Source organism: Balaenoptera ricei, chromosome 2 (assembly GCF_028023285.1).
Source record: "Balaenoptera ricei isolate mBalRic1 chromosome 2, mBalRic1.hap2, whole genome shotgun sequence".
NCBI lineage: Eukaryota > Metazoa > Chordata > Mammalia > Artiodactyla > Balaenopteridae > Balaenoptera > Balaenoptera ricei.
The window spans coordinates 163993253-164019211 of NC_082640.1; the positions used below are offsets into that span (position 1 = coordinate 163993253).

Consider the following 25959-nt stretch of genomic DNA (forward strand, 5'->3'; position numbering starts at 1 on the left):
GAAGTGACCATTTTTAATATGCAAGTGCATAGAAAGAAGTTGAAGCAAAGAATGAAAAGTGTGATAAAGTCTATAATTTTTGTAAGAAAAAATTAATTTGTCTTCAAATAGTGTTAAAAAGCTGAAAAGACATTTCTCCCTTGGTGATATTCTCATTGTCTCTTTCTTCAGTTTAATTTAATTCATTTTAGCCAATGTATATTAAATATCTATTATTATTAAGCACTGTGCTAGCCACAGGAATACAGAATTAATATAAAATGGTTCCTTCCTTCAAGGGGCCCAGAGACCAGTGAGAAATATTGGCAAGCATGTTGGAAATAATTGTAGTAATTATGATGAAGAATAGAAGATGCCAAATTAGAAAGATGTTTAAAATACTATGTGAGATTTCTGGTTTTGATGGATAAGCTTTTATCAGAGTGACCCTGTCACTAAGGACAACTAGAAAAGCCAGACAAAGCATAAAAATGATCAGTCTGTAGACATCAGAGATCTACCAAGGGAGAGAGGACTCAAAGGGCCAAGATGCTGAAAAAAGAGAAGGAAAGCACAAAAATGTGAGACCAGAAGTCTCACCAAAAAGCATATGTTTTCCCCTCAAGACATTTCCCAAGAGGCAGGAAGTGCCATCAAAGAGGCTGAGAATGTGAGCAGAACCTTCAGTAGTTTCATGGAGCTGGTAGACAGAAATTGAGTCCAGATTTATCAGTAAGGAGGGGCCTTGACAGTATTCCGTTCCTAGGTATATGCCAACAGAAATGCATACATATTACATCATAGTATCTGTACAAAAATGTCGATAAACGCACTATTTAAAATAGTCCCAGACTGGAAATAATCCACATGGCCATGGACAGTAGAATCAATAGACTGTGTTATATTCACAAAATGGAATGTTGTACAGTAATAAAAATGAATGAACTATCTACAACAACATAGATACATCTCTAAATATAATATGGAGTAAAACAAGCCAGATACAGAAGAATACATATTATAATTTTCCTTTTATATAAAGTTTTCAACAGGATAAATTATTCTATGCTGTTATAAATCAGTTATCTTTGAAGAAGAATGGGGTGAGTGGGGAGCAAGAAGGAGGCTTCTGGGGTGTTGTAATTGTTATATTTCTTGGTCTGGGTGGTGAGTACATATAGTGATCACTCTGAATATTACTCGAGCTCTTGACTTTTGATTTACTTTTCTGAATGTATGTTTTAATTAAATTAAAAAATATGTCCGCCAAGAGAGGAACAATATATTTTGCTTGAGAAAGCTTGAAGCAGATTTGAAAATTGTCCATGATTATTTTTCCAGACAGAAGAGATAGGGAAAGAATATTCCATTAAAGGAACAGCCTAAGCCAAATATACAGAAGTGGAAGGATTTATTTTCAATTAACAAGTGTTTGTGTCTAGAATGTTGATTATGTATGGGGAGAAGGGTAGGAGATTAGGCTAAATATACAGTTTGGATCCTGTTTCTAGAGTGTCATAAGTTGATTGCAAAACATAAAGAGATGACAGGTTCTTGAGCAGAAACTCTAACATGGACTTTTGGATTGGACTGCATTTGAAATACCACCAGCTAAAGACTGGTTTTGCCAGAAAATTTTGAGTTTGGAATTTAACTTCCTTTTTCCTGGAAACCCGTTCCTTCTCAGCTTATACATGAATGCAGAGTCTTCCATCTCCTTTAAATTAGTTCCTTGATCTATAGCAACACAAAGTAGAGTGGTTTGGTTTTGTCAATTTGCATAAACAACGCCTTTTTTGTAACTGTTGGCCTGTTGTTGTCTCTCTCCTTTATAGATGTCATTAAGTGAATTCCCTAGGTTTAAGAGGGCCTACAATGAGGATCTCAGTGCCTGCGGTGGCTGGTCCACCTCTTGAACCAGGTTGTCCACCGTCTGAAGAAATACACCCTGAACTATACTCTAGTATTTCAGGTGGGCTCTGGATTGGCAGGAAGAGACCGTAAACACACACTTCATTTAACTTCTCAATTTCTCAGGGATAAAAGTACTATCAGAGACATGGTGACCACATAGGGCAGGAACAGATGTAATGTTTCCGAATACAGCTTCGCTTGGCACCCAAAGTCCTTCATAGCAGCGAGCAGCAACAAGAGACACTGTTCACTTGGGATTGAGTCCTTTCAAGTCTTTTTGAAAGCTCAGGTCTTATTATGACTCTGCCTTGTATGATTGGGACTTACGTCACAATCTAAAAGAATTGACACCAATAATCTATGCATGTCCATTTAAAGGAATGTTTTCAAATTCTGGAATCTCTTGGCTGTTTATCCAAATGTGGCATGGCAAAGCCACATCTTCACCTGGAGGGGGAATCAGCATCCACATGCTGGATAAGTAGCTTTGCTTCCAGCTTTGTGGTGTTCTTGAAGACACTTTTCCATATAGAAACAAATACCATAAGAGAAAAAAATAGAAAAATGGAATTTTTTTTCCTGAATCTTTACTGTAAGATCCTTTCCATGTTTTCAGTTTTCAAAATCAGTGAGATGCTTCAGGTTAGTGGTGTGTAAATTGTTCCGTGCAGATCCCTTGATAACAGCAGAGGTGGAAACAGAAGTATGTGTTTTTTTCTTTTTTGGGGACCAAAGTCATTCCCAGGCAGTGAAATTTCAGTGAGGAATGGACTTGGCTTATTTTATTAACTGCTTGAGCCTAAAGGAAAGTAGCTAGACCTCCCAAAGCAGCTGGCTGATTTGCAGGAAGTGTTTTTGGAAAAGTGGGTCTCCTACTTAAGTTCTCATTCCATTCCCATCCCATGTGTGTCCTATTGGCAATGATGGAGATTAGAAACCACTCTGGGTAGAAGATGTGCAGGAGATCTGGACATACTCCTTCTCTCAATCCATAATTGATACCCCTTTGCTGGTTCATTCCAGTGTTGGGAATTGGGAGGGATTTGCCAAAACCAATCTGGAATTGGTTTCCATGCTCTGTGATTCTGTTTCAATTGTGTGTTTATTCACTGCCCTGTCTAGTTCTTCTCCAGAACCATAGATGAGTGTGAGTCTGTCTGCATCACAAAGTGACAGTGGTGGGAGGAGCAGGAAGACAGGCAGGTGCTTATACTGAAGGAAACAGGCAAGGACCCAAAAGAGTGTGGCAGCTCAACAGTAAGTGGGCTGTTGGAGTCTGGGCCTTAATAAGGTGGGTGCCTGTTCCCTTGTGGAATTACCTTAGCCATAGTCTGATCCGCATCCCTGTGGTCTCAGAGTTTCAATTTTAGCTAATGATGATGATAATGATGATGATGATGATATCATCAACATTAATTGATCACTTACTATATGCTAAGCAGTGTCCTAAGTCCTTACATTATGAACTCATCCAGTCTTCATACTAACTCTTAGGAGATAGGTACCACACTGTCATTGAAGAGAAAAAAACGAAACCAGAGAACAAAGATAGTTTGCTCAAAAGCCATACAGCCATTTAAGAGTTGGAAATGAAATTAAACTCCATACAGTCTGGTTTCAGACAACACTACTATAGAGACTGAAAAACATGAATAATCTAGAGCACCCTTTTCTTTCTACCTGTAAAACTCAGTCACTGCCCTGGATTAGCTTGTGGTCAGCTTGGGGCAGTTTGTCCACTGTTTGAGTTATGGGATCCGAGCAAGAGGTGCTGGTCCATTTTAGGGATATATCATTTGGGCTGTAGAAGAGCACACTGAACTACTCTTATTCCAACAGAGTTCCCTGGCTTTACAGAGCAGAATATAGAAGGGTAGATTAAGTGAAAATAAGTGAATACAGATACATAGGTATTGACAGGTGGTTGGGATTCAGACAGGTGGAGCAGGACTGCAGATTGTATCAGTGACTGAGTATATTATAGCAGAGGGGAGGGGCCTTATGTATGGTTAAGGTAGCAGCGGGACAAGTTGTAGGGAATCTTGGACGTCAGGAAAAGGAGTGCCTTTAGACTGATGAAAGTTTACTTTCCAAGTGTCCTTGTAGAATTCTTTATTGATCAACAGACTATTTTGTCATGATTGGCCTCATAATTTATGATATATTAAAATTTCCATATTTGGTATTTATGTTAGTGACATCTTAGAATAAGGATTCCCTGGTGAAATTTAGAAAGACAACTTAATCACATCAGTGATATTTATATAAATGCTTTCTAAGGATGGTTTACTTGGAGAACTCCCAAAGATGGATATTGCCATCCATTGAATAAAGATTCTCATTTTTCTACTTGGGGGTCTTGTTCTCTTCTTAAACCTTTGTCCCTTAGGGTTAATAAAGGACTGTATCTTATTTGGGGACCTCTTTTTACTGGCTGCATTAACCATACTGATCCTGGAATTGGAAGACCTTGGAAATATGCCAGATTCTAACAGTCGGGGTCTGTGGATCTTGGGCATGTGTTATAAACAGGCTATGGCTGTGTGGAGTAATGGAGGTCTCTAGAGGGGTGGCACAGAAGAGTCACAATTTACATGGAGATTACGTTTTAAAATTGGCACATGAGGTAAAAGAAAAAAAAAGCTTACAGTCAACTTTATCCTTAACAAGTCTTTAAAATCACTCCCTGGAGTCCAGGACCCTTGAAAGCCCCAAAACCAAGAGTTAGCATCCTTGATTTCTCTCTGCATTTCTGTTAAGGCAACTCTTTCCAGGAGATATGAAGGCCAGGTCTACTTGGAATAAGGCAAAACATTAGGTGGTAAATAGACAATTTTCTCACCCCCTCTCATTTCCCCCTGAGTATGGGCAACTGAATTTGTGTAAGTTACATGCAAATATGTAAATATGATGCAACTCTACTGTACTGTTTATTGTGTTAATAAATAAATTGACTTGTATTATGCTTTAACTGTTTCAGGTTCATTGATTCACTTTTTTGTAACGAATGTGTGAAGACAACGTTGAAAAAGCAGTTAAGACATGTCTTTTTTTATTGAAGAGCTCTGTCTCAGGTCAGGGAAACAGACAAGTAAACAAATTCTTATCGTGCAATTTGTGAAGTGCTTTAATGAGGCACCGCCTCAGTGTTTCAGGATCTTAGCGAAGGGGCCAGTAAAGCGATCTGGGGGTCAGGAAGGAAGGGCTGTAAAGTGGGACATGCTGGTCCAAGGCACCGTCTTTTCTCACTAGATTGCGGTAACAACCTTCTAAACGCTCTCCCTGCTTCTGTTATCACCTCTGGTTTTCCTCCTTCCCCAAGTCTATTCTGGCTCCCTAGCATCCAGAATTTTCCTCTTAAAACATAAAAGGAGCATACACACCCCTCTGCTCAAAACCCTCCAGTGGCTTTCCATCTTGCTCAGAAGCAGAGTTCAGGTTCTTAGGAGGCCTGTAAGACCTTGTGGGCTCTGGCCCATACTACCTCTCTGCCCTCATCTCCAGTTTGCTCCTCACCATTCCCCCTGATCCAGCCACATCAGCCTGTGTGATGTTCTTTGAATATGTCATACTTGACTGCTCAGAACTTAGGTAATTGCTGTCTGTCTGCCTGGAATTCTCTTTCCCTAAATGTGTACAGGGCTTGTCCTCCAGTGTTTCCAAGTCCTTGCTGAAATATCACAGTATTTTAGAGACCTTTCCTAGCTATCCTGCAAAAATAGTAGCAAGCCTCCACCCCATCCCAGCACACACATTCTCTTTTAGCTTGCTTATCTGACATACTGTAAGTTCACTTATTTATTTGCCTCATCAACTTAGATCTTAAGGTCCATGAGGGTAAGACTTTATTTTGTCCACTTTGGGACCATGCCTGTGCATATAGTATTAATTCAATAAATATTTGTTGAATGAGTAATTTATTTTTCTTCTCTTGCAGTATCTTCCACATATATTTGCCTAGTAAGTGGATGGATAGATGAATGATGAGTATATTCTCTTGGCACCAGCAGAAGCGATTATTCCCCAATGGACTATTTCTCTGGCATGACTTTACAGTTTGTAATGGGGACACAAGATTTAATCAGAACTTGTCAGGAACTCTTGGGTTCTGCTGAGATAACATCTCAGTCACAGTTGTGGAAAGCAGGGTTTGGTATTGGGGAGATGGAGTAGGAGAGGATTGGGCTGGCCAAAAGAGCCTCCCTCATGTTGAGAAATTTGATTGGTAATACCTGGTTAGCTGTTAGATTAAAAATATGTGTGTATATATGTGTGTGTGTATGTGTGTGCACCCACATACTTTTCTTTGTGTATATTGTATGTTTACATAAGTACCTTTGTATATGTAAGCGTAAATATATATGACCTAAAGAATCAAAATAGAAGATCCCAAAAGTCCAAAGATTTGAACCCCACAAAGAACTCTGAAGGTTCGGTGGAACCCTTGATGCTTGGGGAAGGTTTATAGAATTCCCCTAGTGCACTTCGAGCTCATTAGTTACTACTTTCTGCTGCGGCTAGACATGCAGCAGTGAATAGCAACAACAACAACAGAAGTCCCTGCTTTCATAGAGCTTACCTTACGGTAGGTGGAAACAACGTGTAAGAAAGTAAATCTGAAGTACTATATATGGTGATACAAATGCTTTGAGGAGAGGAAGCAAAATATAATGTGGTGAGGTAGTGGAAGATAACGTGGAAGATAACGGAGTGCCATTTTAGAGAGTTGGGTTGGTAGGGAGCTGATGTTTGCTTGTCAAAGGATCAGTAATTGAAAAGACCTGAGAAGGAGGTGCTTGTGGAATTCAAGGGATATACAAGCGAACGAATGAAGCGAGACCAAGTTGCATGGAGCCTTTAAGCCCTGGTGAGGGATTTGGACTTTAGTCTGATTATAGTGAAAAGCCACTGGGCACTTTTTAGCAGGGAAGTGATTGGTCTGAATTTAGAAGGATCCCTCTGACTGGTCCGTGGGGGGATGGGCCACAGTGCGCACTAGTAGAGAGAGAAGATGGGCAGGTGGCTGCTGCTACCAGGCAGGCTGGAAAATAGAACAGTGTGAATGAGAGTAGCAGCAATGAGGTGGTAAGAGGTGGACGGATGTGGGATGTATTTTGGAGGTAGAGTCAGTAGGATTTATTGATGAACTGGGTGTTGGGCGTGAGAGGTGAGTAATTGTGGATATCTTTATTAGTCAGGATAAGCTAGGTTGTGTTGTGGCAACAAACTCCTCCAGAATATCAGAGGCTTAAAACAAAAGAGGTGTACTGTTCACTAACACTTCATATCCTTTGTGTGTTGGCTGGTGGGCCTTGATATTTTTATTATTGTTCTCACTCTGGGACGTGGGATGATAGGGTAACCACTCACTGGAACATTGGTGGTTGACATTGAAAAGGGAGGAGAGAAATGAATGAATGAAATGTTTGGCCTGCAATGACACATATCACTTCTGCTCAAAAGGAATTGGTCAAAAGTAATCACACAGCCCCACCGACCACACGGTGACCAAGAAATACAGTCCTATCTCATATCAGGGAGGTAAAGGGTCAGAACTACTCAGACAACAGCACCGTTAACTCCATGATGTCTTCCAGGTTTGGATAACTGTTAATAACATTGGCCAAGTGGAGATGCTTGGGAGGAATGGGCTTGCGAAAGGTGAAATCAATATTTCTCTTTTAGCCACGTTTAATTTAAAAGCCTGTTAAGTGGAGATGCCAAGAAGACAGCTGGAAATGTGAGTCTGATGATCAGAGGAAAGCTATGGCTGGAGATGTAAATTTGAGCATCAACCATATACATACATATATATATATATATATATATAAAATTTTGAAAATAATGAGACTCACAGAATGTAGTTGGAATCAGGAAGAGGGCCAAAGACAGAACTCTTGGACTCTTAATAGGTAGAGGTCTTATAGAGTAGTAAGCAGTAAAGAAAACAGAGAGATTATTTAGGTAGGTAGAGACACAAGATAGTATGGAATCTTACAAGACCTTGAGAAGCAAATATTGCAAGAAGAATGCTGAGAGGTCAAGGGAAATGAGAATTTATTATTGGTTCTGGCAAGCTATTGACCACTCCCATGGTGTGACGTGGGCAAGAGACTAATTTGAAGTGGATTGAGGAGAGAATAGCAAGTGTGGAATTGATGAAAGTAGGTACAAACAACTTTTGGAAGGGTTTTTCTCTAATCAGAGCAGTCAAATGGAGTCTGTAGTGAGGAGGGACATGGCACCAAGAAGATAAGAAGTTAGGAGGGGGAGCAGATTTGTGGGCAAGAGGATGATTTTGTCTCTTGAAATGTTTTGACCTAAAAGAGAGGCAGCCAAATGAAAAGTACTCAGGTATTAGTTGGAGATATGAATCTGAACATAGAGAAGAATCAGAGCTGGCGTAAATATTTAGGAGCCCTCTGCATAGAGAAGAGTTGGAACTGGGAATGTCAGTGAGCTCTGATAGAAAATGTGTAGAGGGCTTCCCTGGTGGTGCAGCGGTTAAGAATCCGCCTGCCAATGCAGGGGACACGGGTTCGAGCCCTGGTCCGGGAAGATCCCACATGCCGCGGAGCAGCTAAGCCCGTGAGCCACAACCACTGGGCCCACGTGCCACAACTACTGAAGCCCGCGCGCCTAGAGCCCGTGCTCCGCAACAAGAGAAGCCACCGCAATGAGAAGCCTGCGCACCGCAACGAAGAGTGGCCCCCGCTCGCCGCAACTAGAGAAAGCCCACGCGCAGCAACAAAGACCCAATGCAGCCAAAAATAAATAAACAAATTAAAAAAAAAAAAGGTGTAGAGAAAAAAAAGTGGAGAGATCAAGGCTGAGCCTTAGGGAACACACATTAATAAAATCAGGAGAAGAAAGTGTAGCTAGTTAAGAAATGGGAGAAAATAGGTTGACTAGATTATGTGTCATACAAATCAAAGAAAGAGTTTCAATACCTTTTCAAGAGGTTTTTCTTCAAGTTCTATGTTCTCATAAATATGTAGTCCACATTCTATGCTTTCAGGCCAGTTTTGCTGTAGACACTATTGCAGTTGGTTAAATACATAGCTAAGAACTGTGGAACACGTGGGATAATGGATTTTTTTATCTCAAATACATGGGATTGATGCTTTTCACTTTTCTTTTTGCTATTGTTTCTTCTCATTGTTCTGAAATTTCTCTAAAGCTTACTTAAAATAAAGATATTATTAGTGCCATACTCATCACTATCTTTTTCTTCTTCTCCTGTTTCTCTTCCTCTTTCATCTTCATCATCATCAATTGTCACCATCATCATTATCAAAATAATTATCATCACCATTAGACCTCATTGGAGCAGTTATTTTGGTATTTTAAAAATTTGGTTGGGGCTTCCCTGGTGGCGCAGTGGTTGAGAATCTGCCTGCCAATGCAGGGGACACGGGTTCGAGCCCTGGTCTGGGAAGATCCCACATGCCGCGGAGCAACTAGGCCCGTGAGCCACAACTACTGAGCCTGCGCATCTGGAGCCTGTGCTCTGCAACAGGAGAGGCCACGATAGTGAGATGCCCGCGCACCGCGATGAAGAGTGGCCCCCACTTGCCACAACTAGAGAAAGCCCTCGCACAGTAACGAAAACCCAACACAGCCAAAAATAAATAAATAAATTAATTAATTAAAAATACCTTGAATTAAAAAAAAAAAAATTTGACTAGAACTCCTGAGACGTATGCATTTTAGAATAGCAGGGCATACTGATAGCACTTTCGATTATATGTTGAGTACTTACTGAGTACATCATTTCAAAGATGAACATGATTCCTGCCCTAAGTTCTTTCAGTTCAGTTTCCTAGGAGAGAGAACAGAGAATCAGGAAGGAGAAGAAGTGCTCAGAGGGAATACAAGAGATTAAGGTTTCATATATAGGTGTCACTAGAATACTTTGGAGAAGTTTTTTCTCTATTTGGGTTAGTTAGATATAAGAAGCATATGTAGATAAATAGTCCTGGCATGTGGATGCAGGGTAAAGTGGTGACTACATATCTTAATATCAAATGGAATAAAAGTGGACTGTCTTCTTTTTCAAGCTAGGGATAATGTGGTTTTATGACACACCTTCTCTGGAGTATAATTTGGTTCATTTTCAGTTCTGGTGGTATGTTTGGCTTCTTGGTTGAACCCTCCCACCCTCTGCTTCTCTCCCCCCTCCCTCCCTTCTTTCCCTCTCCCTCTTCCTCCTTTCCTCCCTCCTTCCTCCCCAGAACTTCTTACTCCTCCTACTGAATTTGTTCTATCAGTGACTTGATATCTACCTAGTTACCCAAGCCAGAGACCTAGAAGTCATTATTGCTTCCCCTTCTTTCCTTAAACACTCCTCCAAGACCCATCTGTCCCTAAGGTATGTTGACTAGACTCATCTCTGTCTTACCCATTGCCACTTTCTTAGTACAATTGTTCATTCTTTTCTGGATTGTTGTAATGTTATGGACCACAGACCAAGTGTAGGACAGCAGTATGAAGAAGAGATTGAAGGAGAAGACATCGGAGTTGGAATTAGTACTCATTAGGAATCTGTATTATACTAGTCCATGTGAGACTTAATTCAGACTCCATTTCTCCAGGGCAGAATTGACCATTCTGCCTTGAGAATCTACTGCATCCCGTACATATTCCTCTGCTAACATCACTGTACATATATGTTTACTTGTGTAACAGCTCTACTAAGAGGAAAGTTCCTTAAGGTCAGGGACCATACCATTCCTTACAGAGCCTAGCATTTAGTAAGTTCTCTATGGTTGTTCAGTGGATGATTAAAGAAAATGGAGGCCTGAACAGAACCAGTGGCAGCAGGAATGGAGGAGAGAAAATGAATGTGAAAGACTTGTTGGATGTGGAACCAAATGGACTTGGTAACAGGTTGATACTAGGGGCAATGAGGAGGGAAGGATCAGATAAATCTTCAAAACTTTGAACTTGGGTGACCATTAGCAGAAATAAGGAATCTGGGAGGAGGAGTCGATGAGTTTGTTTTTAAACAGGTTGATTCTAAGGTTCTTTGGAGAATTTTAATTTTAGGTAGATGATTGTTCCAGCAGACAATTCAGTTTGGATTGTGGGGCTTTGGAAAGTGTTTGGTCTAGAGATAAATATGTGTGAGTGGAGGATATTACCAATTGAGATAGAGTAGTGAAAAAGAGGAAGAGAACCTTCATCAGATGCTTGGGGAAAGCTTCTTTTTAAGCACTTTGGAAAAGATGCTGATGACAGAGGCAGAAAGTGAGTCATCAAAGAGTTACTTGGAAAATGTACAGTCAGAAAACCCTGGAAAAGAGAATTTTGAGAAGAAAGTGATAGACAAAAGAAAAATATAGCTATTTCACAGACATTGACTGTTCTGAGGACTGAGGCCTATTTAAATTTAGTTAATAAACATTAGTAATCTTATTTCAGAATTATTTACTCATAAGTTTAAAATGGTTTATCTTAGAAAGCCACTAAGTTAAAACACAGTATTTTGAATGCTGCAAAGACAAGGTGGTAAAAATTCTCTCCTCTTGCATCTGTGGTTAAATAAAATACCTTTTATTGGTTTTTCTTGGAACTGTATCCTCTAGCCACACAGTCAAGTGGAATCCAGTGAAAGAAGCCAAAGAGATAAAAGCTAAGTGTCTTGATTTATCCCGTTGCCACTTTTGACTTTCTCTGTTCATTGTAAGGTATTAAGCTGTAGATTTAGGGTTACTGATAGAATTCAAATTGATGCCTTGTCTTTTCTTTGCCCTGGATCTAGGGACATTCTAGTCTCTCTTGATTTTTTTCCCTTTCCGTACATTCATAGTCTGAGTAAGAGTAAGAGAGCCCTAGATAGACCCTAACAATCTTTTAGGTGCAATAGGCCATGCTGTCAGCATTTTCTTCAGGGCAGCCCATAAGGAGGCCAGGGAGAAGGATGCTATTATCCATGTCTTCCTCAATCCTTGGATTGTGGTAAATGCAGAAGACACTTGCTGGTCAAAATTATGTCAGGCAGGAAAATAAACATTTTCTACCTTTGGGATGAAAGAAAACCTAGACAAGGGCACGGCCAGTTAAATGGTGGCTGGAGAGGGTGTGGAGGAAAGGGAACCCTCTTGCACTGTTGGTGGGAATGTAAATTGATACAGCCACTATGGAGAACAGTATGGAGGTTCCTTAAAAAACTACAAATAGAACTACCATACGACCCAGCAATTCCACTACTGGGCATATACCCTGAGAAAACCATAGGTCAAAAAGTGTCATGTACCACAATGTTCATTGCAGCTCTATTTACAATAGCCAGGACATGGAAGCAACCTAAATGTCCATCGACAGACGAATGGATAAAGAAGATGTGGCACATATATACAATGGAATATTACTCAGCCATAAAAAGAAATGAAATGGAGGTATTTGTAATGAGGTGGATGGAGTTAGAGTCTGTCATACAGAGTGAAGTAAGTCAGAAAGAGAAAAACAAATACAGTATGCTAACACATATATACGGAATCTAAGGAAAAAAAAAAAAAAAAAGGCCATGAAGAACCTAGTGGCAAGACGGGAATAAAGACACAGACCTACTAGAGAATGGACTTGAGGATATGGGGAGGGGGTGGGGTGAGATGTGACAGGGTAAGAGAGTGTCATGGACATATATACACTACCAAATGTAAAATAGCTAGCTAGTGGGAAGCAGCCGCATAGCCCAGGGAGATCAGCTCGGTGCTTTGTGACCACCTAGAGGGGTGGGATGGGGAGGGTGGGAGGGAGGGAGATGCAAGAGGGAAGAGAAATGGGAACATATTGTATATGTATAACTGATTCACTTTGTTATAAAGCAGAAGCTAACACACTATTGTAAGGCAATTATACTTCAATAAAGATGTTTAAAAAAAAAAAAAAAAAAAAAATTTAATTAATTGCCAGCATTTCTACTACTGGTTTCAACTTTATCTGGAGTCTTTTTGGCTTTTATTTTGAACCCTAGAACTTAGACATTTTTTGGCTCCTGCCTTGCAAGTCTGAAACTCAATTCCCATTTTGTATTTCTGGTGCTTAGTTTTTATCTTTGGCAGATCCTGACCACTGTGAACAGAATATAAAGCATGAAAAGGGTGGTGTCCCTGCTCTGCAGCAGTGGGGACTCTGGGCCCCAGGTTGGATGTCGGCTGTAGCTCATCAGGCAGTTAGTTTACTGATCCCTGTTAGAAAGACCAGAGATGTAGGTGTGGCCCCAGCCGTGCCAAATATTAGCTTCTTCTGACTTTGGAAGCTAGGAGGACCATCTGCTGCCCCATTTGTGCTTGAACTTCACGGTTGGAATTTGGTCAGTGGAACACTGTGATAGATAATGATGTTAATGCTAATGAATCCTAAATCTGTGCAAGTGCACGCTGTGTGTGTGAGAGACGGAATAGCTACCATTAGGCATTTTCACATATTATAAATGCCACATTAGGCAATTATATAATTTTTAATTCTTATTTTAACTTCAGAATTTGTTAAATCCAGAGTCTGTCACTAGTCTCTTGAGCTGACAGCTGGCTTAGAACTTAGCCTCCGAGGCAATCTTTCCATTCTAATGACTCCATGCCAGGCTATCCTGTCTGGTGATCTAGTTATGACTTCTCAAAGAGACTAACAAAATTAATAGTGATAACTACCATTTATTGAATGCTTATGAAGTGCCAGAAACTGCTAAAGTACTTTTATATATGATCATATTATCTCATTTATTTCTTAAAACCCTGTGAAGTGAGACGTTACCTATAGTCTACAGGTGAAGAACCTGAGGCTGCGGCACCTTAACTGTTGTCCAAAGGGTGGAACAGGACTCAGACCCCACTTAGGGCGGCTGTGAAGTCCGTGATCTTAACCACTACCCGTGATGCCACTTGAGCCCAACATCTAATTTAATGAAGATACGAGCATTTATTAAGCACCTGTACAACCAGGTGCTGTTTCAGATTTTAAAAGCTGTAATGTGTATTTTTTGCTAGTAAGGTGTTTGAGGTTTGCTTAAAAGATAAGACCTGTGCTTATTCAAAGATAACAAGGTTGAGTGTTTTGAGTGACAAATGAGTGGAGCAGATAATTCATAGGAAAGAAAATCACAGCTGACCAGAGTCATCAGTTGCCTGAAGGACGGAGGGGAAGTGGTGGAGAGAAAGTAGGATGTGTGATTCTGTGACAACCCCAGAAGCAAGATTCTTTCACAGGGCTTCTTATTTATTTACCCTGAGTAGGAATGTCACTTGATAAGAAGATTAGCCACCCCCCCCCCCAGTTTATCTAGAAGCTGCACCATCCTGTAAGCTGAAGAGAATAAGCTCATTTTGTTATTATCTATTGTCGAAGGATTAAGTTGGTGTGGGGAACAAATCTATGTCTTTTGCTTGTTGTATGTAAACTGCTCCACACATAGGTGTAAAGTTGACAGGCTTTATTGGGATTTGTTGTCAACACTGTTCCACATCAAGGCCCCCTGACACTGACTTTTTGCCACCGTTCTGTTTCGTCTGGCCTAGATACTCCAGAGAATGTCCCCCAGTGTCCTGACTTCAGATATCCTCCACTGACCTGGATCAGGTGCTCAGACATCAAGTCACAGGCCTATAAATCATGGTCCCATAAGCCGATCTGGTGGTTTTTATTGAAATTGCCCTTTGTGTAGACACATAGAGGTTTAAAGGTGCTTTAAAAACAAGAGAAAGGAAAGGCCAGGTGGTAAACCTTCTCTTCCTGGACAGGAGAAACAGTACCAAGAGGCCATCTGGACACTGCGGGGCACACACACTCCCCCATTCCTTCTGGGTCCCTTGCTGAAGTGCATAGGAATGTGGCATTTACAGCAGAATTTGTGGACATAACGTTCTCAGAAATCTGAGAACAGCGTGTCCTGGGATAAGATGGAAGAGGGAGAAAAATACTGTGAACTGGGACTGTCTCTACCCCTTAGATTCACTCTCATGGACCTGCCATATGCCTCGAGCACCATGGAAGAGTTTAACATGAAAGAGCACATCTTGTAGATTAGAACAGCCTCTCCTTTTCCAATCAGGCTTAGTGGTTTGGCCAGTAAGGCAGACAGCTTCATCATAGGCAGGCAATGTAAGAATTCTGAGTTTATCAAATGGTGGGCATCAGTAGCAACCAGAGTCATCAGAGAGGGCCTGGAATAGGTTTGGATGTAGATCCTGGTGAAGGGGCACCATTAGAGGCTGGAGACCAGAAGAAGGCACTGTAGGCAGGGAAACCTACAAGGTGAGCAAGTATGTAGAAGTTCTAATACTGAGTTCACACAGAGGCCTCCAAGTTGCCTTGGAGTGGGGAGGAGTAGGGATCCGATAGAGAGGAGAGACCAGGTATGAAGGGCTTAGCACCTCTGCATGGAGCTGGGTGTGTTTTATATGCCTGACTTAAGAGGTTTCTGCTTTGTGGGTAGGCATGTGCTACCGGAGAGCTTAGAAATTGCCACTTCTGGAGGATGGCCTTGCCCCCATGCAGTCAGAGAGATCTGGGTTCAAGCCCTGGTTATGCCCTCAAGGGGCTATATGATCTTGGGCAAGTACCTATCACCTCTGAGTTTCTTTTCTGCAAAATGATGCTAATGCTACCTATTTCACTTCCTTAATTTGGATGATATACATTCGAAATTTTATTAAGTGTCTGGCACACAGTAGGCTCTCAATAGGTGGTAGCTATTTTCATTGTATTGTTCGTGTTGTCATGGCTTGCCTTACTCCTGGTATTGTTCCTGTGTGCCTCTGTATCAAAGATTAGGGAGACATACAAGAATTGTTCCGAGAGGGTCTGTCCTAACCCTGAGACTCTGTCCCCAGCTGTTTAACTGTCTGGCCTTCTAAGCATGAGCTGCAAGTCCAAACAACAGCTTTACAAGCCCAAGGTTGGGGTGGTCAGACCTGCTTGTCACTCTCTGTGACTCTGCCTCTGTGCCTCCCAGGTTGTGTGCCATCTCCCGTGGGGAGCTGTTACCACTCTGTCTTTACTTGCTCCTTGTTGGGGCCATTGTCAGCCAAGGCTGCTTTCTGTCACTTGCTGCCACATCTCTTCCTAGTTCAGTCATCGGGGGCGGGGGTGGGGGACGTTCATTTAGATGAAAGTCTGAATTTATAGAAAATACTATACCAGATACTAATTTGCCTTGTAAGGCGGTCCAGCAGGGTTTCTTGCCACGACGCTCTGCCCAAAGTACTACTACGCTTCTTCATGGCCATGCCGTGGTCTTGCACTGGGCAGGGGGGTAGGGGGGAAGGTGAAGATGCCAGCCATGGAATTTCTCAACTGAGTATCACTGGGCTACAAGACCCCTGCCCCCCTGTCCCTTTCTTATTGGTAGGAGGTCCTCAGAAGAGCATCAGTCCAGGCCCCTGTCCGTTTCCAGCAGTACCCCAATACTGCTGGAAACCAAGGTATACTCTTGCTTGTTCCTAGGTTTGTGTACCATTGAGGATTTTCTGTGTTCTACCATGTATAATATCCCATTTAATCTTGATAACTGCCTTGGGGGTGAGGAAGGGAGCAGTTTCTAGAATAGGTATTGAGTCTCCTGACTTTGGAAATAAATAAAATGGGACTCAAAGAGGTTACTCAACCATCAGTGGGAAAGGTGTGGAAACTGCGTATAAACAGACAAGTAATTTCAGGACCATGGAGTAGATAGAGAGCTCATTTTCAAATAGCTTCTGAGAGAAGTCTTTGTCTGGCAGTTTCTGGCCCGGATTCTCTTGTCTGTCTCTCCAGAAATCTGCATTCTAGTTATTCACTGTGTGTCCCAGTCTTGGTCATATACCCATTTCACAGAAGAGTTCCTCCTCATAGGACACTGCATCCTTTTAGCCTTTTTTCTTTTTATCCTTCTGCCTCCTGTAGGGATGTTTGAGCTCTTTCTTCACTTATAGTTCAATGAAGCCAAGCCTTAGTCTGTCCCTTTGGGATGAGCTATTGTTCTACATTAATAATTAACCTTTACAAGAGCTCTGGTCGTAGGCATTTAACCCAGATTCAGAGAAAGTTGAAGTTTGGTTATGACAGAGAGATCTCACATGTTGGGGAGTGGGAGTTAGAAAGGAGAAGCTGCGTCATTAAACTTTTATCGTTTGTTTTCTCGTTTAGTCACTTGAGTGTTTGCCTAAGGATCTTGCAGTTTTTCCCCTTTGCATATGGTCAGTCCAGTAGAGCTAAGATGAGAAATTTAGCTTTTGAATTGGGAAGATGAATATGCATGATTTTCTTTTCTTTTTTTTTTTTTTTAATTTATTTATTTTTATTTATTTACCTTTGGCTGCGTTGGATCTTCGTTGCCGTGCGCGGGCTTTCTCTAGTTGCGGCGAGCGGGAGCCACCCCTTGCTGCGGTACAGGCGTTTCTCATTGCTGTGGCTTCTCTTGTTGCGGAGCGTGGGCTCTAGGCACGCAGGCCTCTGTGGTTGTAGCGCGTGGGCTCAGTAGCTGTGGCTTGCGGGCTCCAGAGCGCAGGCTGTGGCATGGGCTTAGTTGCTCCGCAGCATGCGGGATCCTCCCGGACCAGGGCTTGAACCTTTGTCCCCTGCATTGGCAGGCAGACTCTCAACCATTGTGCCACCAGGGAAGCCCGCATGATTTTCTATATATTATTAAAGATGAGCTTCATGGGTGCTGGTAGTAACTACTGTTGTTCTGAGTGTCCACAAGTGGTAAAGCACATGGACTCCGGAGCCTAACTCTCTGGGTTCAAGTCCTGCTCTGCCACTTACTGGCCGTGTGACCATGGGCTGGTTCCTTAACTACTCTCCATGTCTGTTTCTGCATCTGTAAAATGGGGGAATGACGGTAGGTATCTCAAATGGGTGTTGTCAGGATCTAATGGGATGCTAGGCTTCAGATCCTTAGCACAGTGCCTGGTAGTAGGTGCTCAGTAAATATTAGCATTGTTATTATTTTCAGTGTTGTTGACTATGGTTACACCCATGGTGAAGGTCATCTAGTAGGTGAGACATTTTCAATTCTTTGTTGTTAGTTAGATATTTAAAAGGCAAATATCTCTGCTTGCTTCTCTCCTGGTGTTGGAGAGAAGGGAAGCAGTTCTACAGCTGGATGTTAGGGATTAAATGGTATATACTGGAATGACTCATCCAATTAACTTTTCATCACTGAGATGGAATGTAAGACTTTAGCACTTAAGTCTTGTTGCTTTGTTGAAAATGGAGAGGATAAGACAGGCTTCTCTGTGGAAGGGATAAAATGAGTTAACAGCCATGACAGCGACCCCCAAATAGCTGAGATTTTTATGCCCATACCATGTGCCATTTCAAAGTGCTTTACATGTATTAACTCATTTCATCCTTAAGAAATAGTCTAGTACTATATTCACATTTTCAGAGGAGGAAGCAGACCCAAGTAAGTTAAATAACTTTGAAGTTCACGCGGCTTAGAAGTAGTGGATGTGGGATTTGAACCTAAATGGGGGTCCTCATCTAGAATTTGAATAAGACAATGTGAAGGACCTAGCAACGTGGTTTGCATAACCAATACTCAAATGCTAGCCCCTTTGCCTTCTGTTTTTGCTTGTTTATTATTATAGTATGGATGTGACATTGCATAGAGATCAGAGGACCAAGACCTATCCAAGGGTACTGCATCAAAATTCAGTTCTAATAACAGCAAAACCTTTTTGAAATTCTGATCTTGGGGAACAAGATTAATCCCTGCTTTTATATGGATTATACCGGGTTTAGAAAGTCATAATAGGTTTTTAAAAATTTTTTAGGGTGTTTCATTCTCTCACTGTGTGTATATAGAGGACATGTGCAATTGTGCAAAAAAATATAGATTTCCTTCTCCACCAACGCTTAACACTCAATCATCTTCTTTAAAAAGAAAAACAATACAACAGGGTAGAGTGAAAAGTAAGTCTCCCTCCACTCCTGAATATTAATCCCACAAATCCTCTCCCCAGTGACAATTTTATAGTTTCTTGTGTTTCCTGCCAAAAATGTTTTATGCATTTACAAGCATATATACATGTAACACACACTTCCCAACACACACACTCTTTGCACAATGATAGCATAATGCACGCTGTCCTGTTCCTTACTAATTTCACTTAATGTTACTCAGAGTATCTATGTCAAAACTGGGAGTACTACCTTGTTTATTAGGGCTGCATAATGTTCCATTTTAAAGATGTGCCAGTCTGTTACTGCTGGTCATTTAGGTTGTTTCTGGTCCTTTACTGAGGACATTTCAGTAAATATCTCTGTAGGTAAGTATTTGTGTCTGTGCAACTCAGTCTCTTTTGGTTTCTACTTGCAAGCTTATATTGTTTAACTTTGTGACAATGCAAAAAATTGGCGAGAAGGAAACAGACAAAAGGAATATAATGGAAATATAGGGGCTTATTCAGGGCTTGTGGGCACGTCAGAGGTCTGTGCAGATGCTTTTTCAAGTGCCGTGTCTCGTGTTTCTCATTGTTTCAGACTGTTGTGTCCTGAAGCTTCGTTTTGGGCCTTTTTCCTGGGTGCCCAGTGAGCGATGGATGGTTACTGTTTGCAAGATTGATTCATGTGGCACTTCTTTGGCTTTTGACAGGTTGTTTATAAGAATAATGACATCCGTCTGGAGCTGTCTCGCTTGGCCAGAATTGGGGACACCAAGATGAAAATCTACGGTGAGGTTGTATTCAAGTGTGAGAATGTGGCCACATTGGACCCCATCAACTTTGAGACCCCGGAGGCTTACATCAGCTTGCCCAAATGGAACACCAAACGCATGGGCTCTATCTCCTTTGACTTTCGCACCACTGAGCCCAACGGCCTGATCCTCTTCACTCACGGCAAGCCCCAAGAGAGGAAGGATGCTCGGAGCCAGAAGAACACCAAGGTGGACTTCTTTGCCGTGGAACTCCTCGATGGCAACCTGTACCTACTGCTTGACATGGGCTCAGGCACCATTAAAGTGAAAGCCACTCAGAAGAAAGCCAACGATGGGGAATGGTACCATGTGGACATTCAGCGAGATGGCAGATCAGGTAGGAAGAAGCAGGGTGTGTGACTGAGACTAGGGGAAAGCTTCTGCTTCCGTATATTTTTTATTTTAGTTTTTGACTTGTTTGCTTGTTGATTCTTTTGCTGTTCTCCTTAATGCTTGTTATATGATTATGTAAGATTATGTTTCTGAACCAGACACCTGTCTCATCTATGGCTGGCATTCTCCTCCTCATCGCCCCTGTCACTCACTGCACGATGGTCTCAGTGATAGCTCCGAGACCCTGGGGCTAAGGATGGTTTTACAAGAATCATTTCCATTGCTACCAAAGTGACTGTCATGTCACTTGTGTGATGGTTTTTTTCCCTCTTTATTCTCCTTTTTCCATCACCATGGAAACCAATTGTGACATCACAGATGCTGCATTATGTGATTACTCTGTAGGATAAGCTGCACTGTGCAAGAGTTTATGCAGTGATACACCCTTCAATAATTGGCAAGAGTCATATTGCAGGGAAAAATTATGACAAGAAAGGAAAAGGCAAATTGATTTTTCCTAAAGTCATGTTCAATTTAAAGCCTTCCTTTGGTGTGAAAGCCTATATTTCACTCTTCGCTCAGACCTTACTAACTCTCCCTGCCTCTTCGTAACCTTTTACATTGGGTTTAAATGGCTTTGTTTGTTTCTGCAGCCGCAGACCAAACAAGCTAGCCCCAGGCCGTACATAGCCACTCTGGAATAGTAACAAAGGGGGGCGGGGTGGAAGGAAACACAAATAGAGAGTCTGAGGCTTTTGAATGCCTGAACAGTCTGCCTCACTTTCTGTGGACATGTGGCAATGAAGGTCACATTCTGTGCCATCAGAAAGGGCATTTCACCCAGAGTAGTAATTAGAGCATTCGAATTTCACACTTATTTCCTGATTCTCCATTTAGGTAGTATCGTACTCAATAATGGTCTTGGCTATATTTTCCATATTTTTAAGGATTTACTCTCCTGGTAAACACAAAAATGTCTTCCTTTTAGACATTTTTGCGTTTGGCCAACAATAGAAAGCAATAGGTTCCCCTAAAAGGCTGTAGCCACTAATGGCTGAGCTTGCGGGGATGGCTTTTCTGCATAATTCCAGAGCTAGAGGGATGGCGGAGATGAGCAATGTTGCCCTTAGGTAAGGAGCTGGTTGGGTTCTGTGCAGAGGGCAGACAGGTGGCAGATTGCAGACCTGGATGGTTTATTGCCCAGCAGGATGCTTTATCAATTGCCTGAAATTTGATCAGAACCAAGAGGCTTCAAATTAAATGTGCTTGTTGGGCAAGAATGAACATTTTGTTCTTTTTTAAGAGAAAAATACACAAAAAATAATTTCTGAGGCCAAATCTTTTGAAGTTTATCCATTAAAAAATGTCAGCAGGGGCAGAGAGCTAGAAACTGTCTCAGAATTATAAGGGACACACTCCTGTTGGTTCTTAAGACTATGCATATTGGGTCTCTGGAGTTTGGACATGGTTGATGGGTTTCATGATTGACTAACCTAGACCTTGGCACAGCTTAAATGTCACCTATCTGTGTCACAGGCAGGCTAGAACATGTAAAACCGCCACATGTCTGTTTCTGATATTCTCAACACTAATTGCTTTTTCAAGTAGGGCAGTTATTTTGTTTTGTTAGAACCATCAGTAGACCCATTTTTTGACAAATAAGTTTGGATTACAGAAGCCTTAAATTTTATACTGGGTGCTATGGCATTGGCTAATACTTTGAAATACTGATAAATTTGATCAAAGCCTATAAAAATTTACTGAGTAAACAAATAGTTGTCATGTAAAAGCAGCATAACAAAATTTTAATATGATATACTAAATTTCATTTCTTCATGAGGATATTTTCTGGTATGTTCTTGCAGACCTGAATGAAAATGACTAGTTATAAAAACGCAAGTGTATCTAATTGTGGTACCTCCTTCCCTGCTCATCCTGAAGAATATGACTGAGAGGTGATCTCAGGAAACTTTCATCTTCATTCCCCAGCTGAGGGACTGATTCTCAAAACAGTTGTGGTCCCACACTCAGACGATGAATTTTCCTCAGGATGTATTTTAAGGGTCCACTATTTAAATCAGTTCGGGTACCGTTCTTACTTGGCAATAGATGCTCCTCCCTGTTAGTTGGTGATCAGATTAACTCTGTGGACGTGTGGTGGGTAAAGAAAGCAAAACTGCAAGAGAGAAGAAAAGTACCCAAGCCTCAACTTCCTCATTTGTGAAATAGAGGAAATACGAATGCCTACCTCACAGGATTGTTTTGAGGATTGAGTCCAGAAAAGCATAGAAAGTACTAAAAATGGTGGCTGGGACATTTTTATTGTTACGTAGGTTTTTGAAAGATTGAAAAGCAAAAAGGCAAAGCAGATTTCTCCAGGAGAAAACTTCCAGGGAAGAGTAGGGGGAAGCACGCCCAGCTGAACCCTCCAGCGACCCCGCATGCTCTTTCTACTCTTCTACCCCTGGGTTGACTTTGTGATTTGGAGTGTACGTCACTTTCTTGATCTCATTTGATCTTCTAGGCCCTTCCGACTGTCCCCTGTCATAGCTGAGGGAATTGAGACTCACATAAGTGAATACTAAATTTCTAAAATTTCTGGCATAAAGTTTAGATATCACTCTGAGTTAACAGTTTAGGAAACTGAGCTGTGGAGGAAATCGAGGGGTTCAGTGACTGGTACAGGGTCAGAAAGACTAGAATCCCTGTTCCCAAGTTCCCAGGTCAGGCTCCAGGGTTATATCTTCTGTGATTTCATGTGCCTGGTCTAGCTCTGATCTCATCTCTTGTTGACTTCCTCTGGCCTCCTGTACCCTAACCACACTTCTGCCTGTCCCAGGGCCTTTGTAGGTGCCATTCCCTGTGCCGGGCATATTCTCCCCCTGGGACTTGGCATGGTTGGATCCTTCTCAACATCCTGGTTTTAGCTTACCTCTCACCTGCTTAGAGAAGCCTTTATCGACCGTACAGTTTAAAGTTGAACCTGTGGGCTGCTGTAGCACCCATTTTACTCTCTTCCTCCCACTCGTCATTTTCCAATTTTTGTTTATTGGGTGATTTGTTTATTTTCTGTTCCTCTGCTGTGGAACATCAGCTCCACGAGAGGAGGCACACCTATCGAGTTCATGTATGTGTCTAGAACTATACTAGAGACAGAACAGGTGTTCAATACACGTTTGTTACATGAGTACATAAAGAAACATGTTTCGAAGATGACGGAGGAGTAAGACGTGGAGATCACCTTCCTCCCCACAAATACATCAGAAATACATCTACATGTGGAACAACTCCTACAGAACACCTACTGAATGCTGGTAGAAGACCTCAGACTTCCGAAAAGAAGGCAGAGCACCACCTAAACAAGCTCCAGAGATGGGTGTGAGCCGTGGCTATCAGTGCAGACACCAGAGACAGGCATGAAACACTAACGCTGCTGCTGTAGCCATCAAGGAGCCTGTGTGCAAGCACAGGTCACTATCCACACCCCCCCCAGGAGCCTGTACAACACGCCATTGCCAGGGCCCTGTGATCCAGGGACAACTACCCCGGGAGAACACACGGCGCGCCTCAGGCTGTTGCAATGTCACGCTGGCCTCTGCCACTGCAGGCTCGCCCCACATTCCAAGTATAACAACCGTACCCCTCCCTCCCCCGGGCCTGAGTGAGCCATAGCCCCCTAATCAGCCTCTGCTTTAACCCCCTCCTGTCTGGGCAGGAACAGATGCCTGAGGGCAATCTACATGCAGAGGTGGGGCCACAACCAAAGCTGAACCCCAGGAGCTGTGCAAACAAAGAAGAGAAAGGAAAATTTCTCTGTGCAGCCTCAGGAGCAGCGGATTAAATCTCCACAATCAACTTGATGTACCCTGCATCTGTGGAATATCTGAATAGACAACGAATCATCCCAAAATTGAGGAGGTGGAATTTGGGAGCAACTGTAGACCTGGGGTTTGCTGTCTGTGACTGATTTGTTACTGATTTTTATGTTTATCTTAGTATAGTTTTTAGCGCTTGTTATCATTGGTGGCTTTGTTTATTGGTTTGGTTGCTCTCTTCTTTTTTTCTTTCCTTTTTTTTCCTTTTGTTTTTATTATTACGTTTTTATTTTAATAATTTTTAAAAATTTATTATTATTTTTTCTTTCTTTTCTTCTCCCTTTTCTTCTGAGCCTTGTACCTGACAGGGTCTTGGTGCTCCAGCCTGGTGTAAGGCTGAGGTGGGAGGGCGAGTTCAGGACATTGGTCCACCAGAGACCTCTGGGCTCCACATAATATCAGCTGGCGAGAGCTCTCCCACAGATCTCCGTCTCAACACTAAGACCCAGCTCGACCCAATGGCCAGCAAGCTCCAGTGCTGGACGCCCCATGCTAAACAACTAGCAAGACAGGAACACAACCCCACCCATTAGCAGAGAGGTTGCCTAAAGTCATACTAAGTTCACAGGCACCCCAAAACACACCACCAGATGTGGCCCTGTCCACCAGAAAGACAAGTTCCAGCCCCACCCCCCAGAACACAGGCACCAGTCCCCTCCCCCAAGAAGCCTACACAAGCCACTGAACCAACCTCCCCCACTGGGGGCAGACACCAAAAACAATGGGAACTACGAACCTGCAGCCTGTGAAAAGGAGACCCCAAACACAGTAAGTTAAACATAATGAGAAAACAGAGAAATATGCAGCAGATGAAGGAGCAAGGTAAAAACCCACCAGACCAAACAAATGAAGAAGAAATAGGAAGTCTACCTGAAAAAGAATTCAGAGTAATGATAGTAAAGATGATCCAAAATCTTGGAAATAGAATGGAGAAAATACAAGAAATGTTTAACAAGGACCTAGAACTAAAGAGCAAATAAACAGTGATGAACAACACAATAAATGAAACTTAAAAATCTCTAGAAGGAATCAGTAGCAGAATAATTGAGGCAGAAGAATGGATAAGTGACCTGGAAGGTAAAATAGTGGAAAGAACTGCCACAGCAGAATAAAGAAAAAAGAATGAAAAGAATTGAGGACAGTCTTAGAGACCTCTGGGACAACATTAAACGCACCAACACTTGAATTGTAGGGGTCCCAGAAGAAGAAGAGAGAAAGAAAGGGTCTGAGAAAATATTTGAAGAGATTATAGTTGAAAACTTCCCTAACATGGGAAAGGAAATAGTCAATCAAGTCCAGGAAGCGCAGAGAGTCCCATACAGGATAAATCCAAGGAGAAACACGCCAAGACACATATTAATCACACTATCAAAAATTAAATACAAACAAAAAATATTAATAGCACCAAGGGAAAAACAACAAATAACATACAAGGGAATCCCCATAAGGTTAACAGCTGATCTTTCAGAAGAAAATCTGCAAGCCGGAAGGGAAGGGAGTGGTGAGACATATTTAAAGTAATGAAAGGGAAAAACCTACAACCAAGATTACTCTACCCAGCAAGGATCTCATTCAGACTTGACAGAGAAATGAAAACCTTTACAGACAAGCAAAAGCTAAGAGAATTCAGCACCACCAAACCAGCTTTACAACAAATGCTAAAGGAACTTCTCTAGGCAGGAACATGAGAGAAGGAAAAGACCTACAATAGCAAACCCAAAACAATTAAGAAAATGCTAACAGGAACATACATATCGATAATTACCTTAAATGTAAATGGATTAAATGCTCCCACCAAAAGACACAGGCTGACTGAATGGATACAAAGACAAGACCCATATATATGCTGTCTACAAGAGATCCACTTCAGACCTAGGGACACATACAGACTGAAAGTGAGGGGATGGAAAAAGATATTCCATGCAAATGGAAATCAAAAGAAAGCTGGAGTAGCAATTCTCATATCAGACAAAATAGACTTTAAAATAAAGACTATTACATGAGACAAAGAAGGACGCTACATAATGATCAAGGGATCAATTCGAGAAGAAGATATAACAATTGTAAATATTTATGCACCCAACATAGGAGCACCTCAATACACAAGGCAAATGCTAACAGCCATAAAAGGGGAAGTCGACAGTAACACAATAATAGTGGGGGATTTAACACCCCACT

At 41.8% G+C, this 25959-nt stretch overlaps 1 protein-coding gene across 7 annotated transcripts in view; it reads left to right on the forward strand.

Moving 5' to 3' along the window:
* NRXN3 (neurexin 3) overlaps window positions 1-25959 on the forward strand; it is a 1690724-nt gene that overhangs the window by 533355 nt on the left and 1131410 nt on the right. For all 7 annotated transcript variants that reach the window (XM_059914768.1, XM_059914763.1, XM_059914764.1 and 4 more), the window contains one exon: window positions 19472-19910. In XM_059914768.1, coding sequence (XP_059770751.1) covers window positions 19472-19910 — 439 coding nt within the window. The remainder of the gene's footprint in view (window positions 1-19471; window positions 19911-25959) is intronic.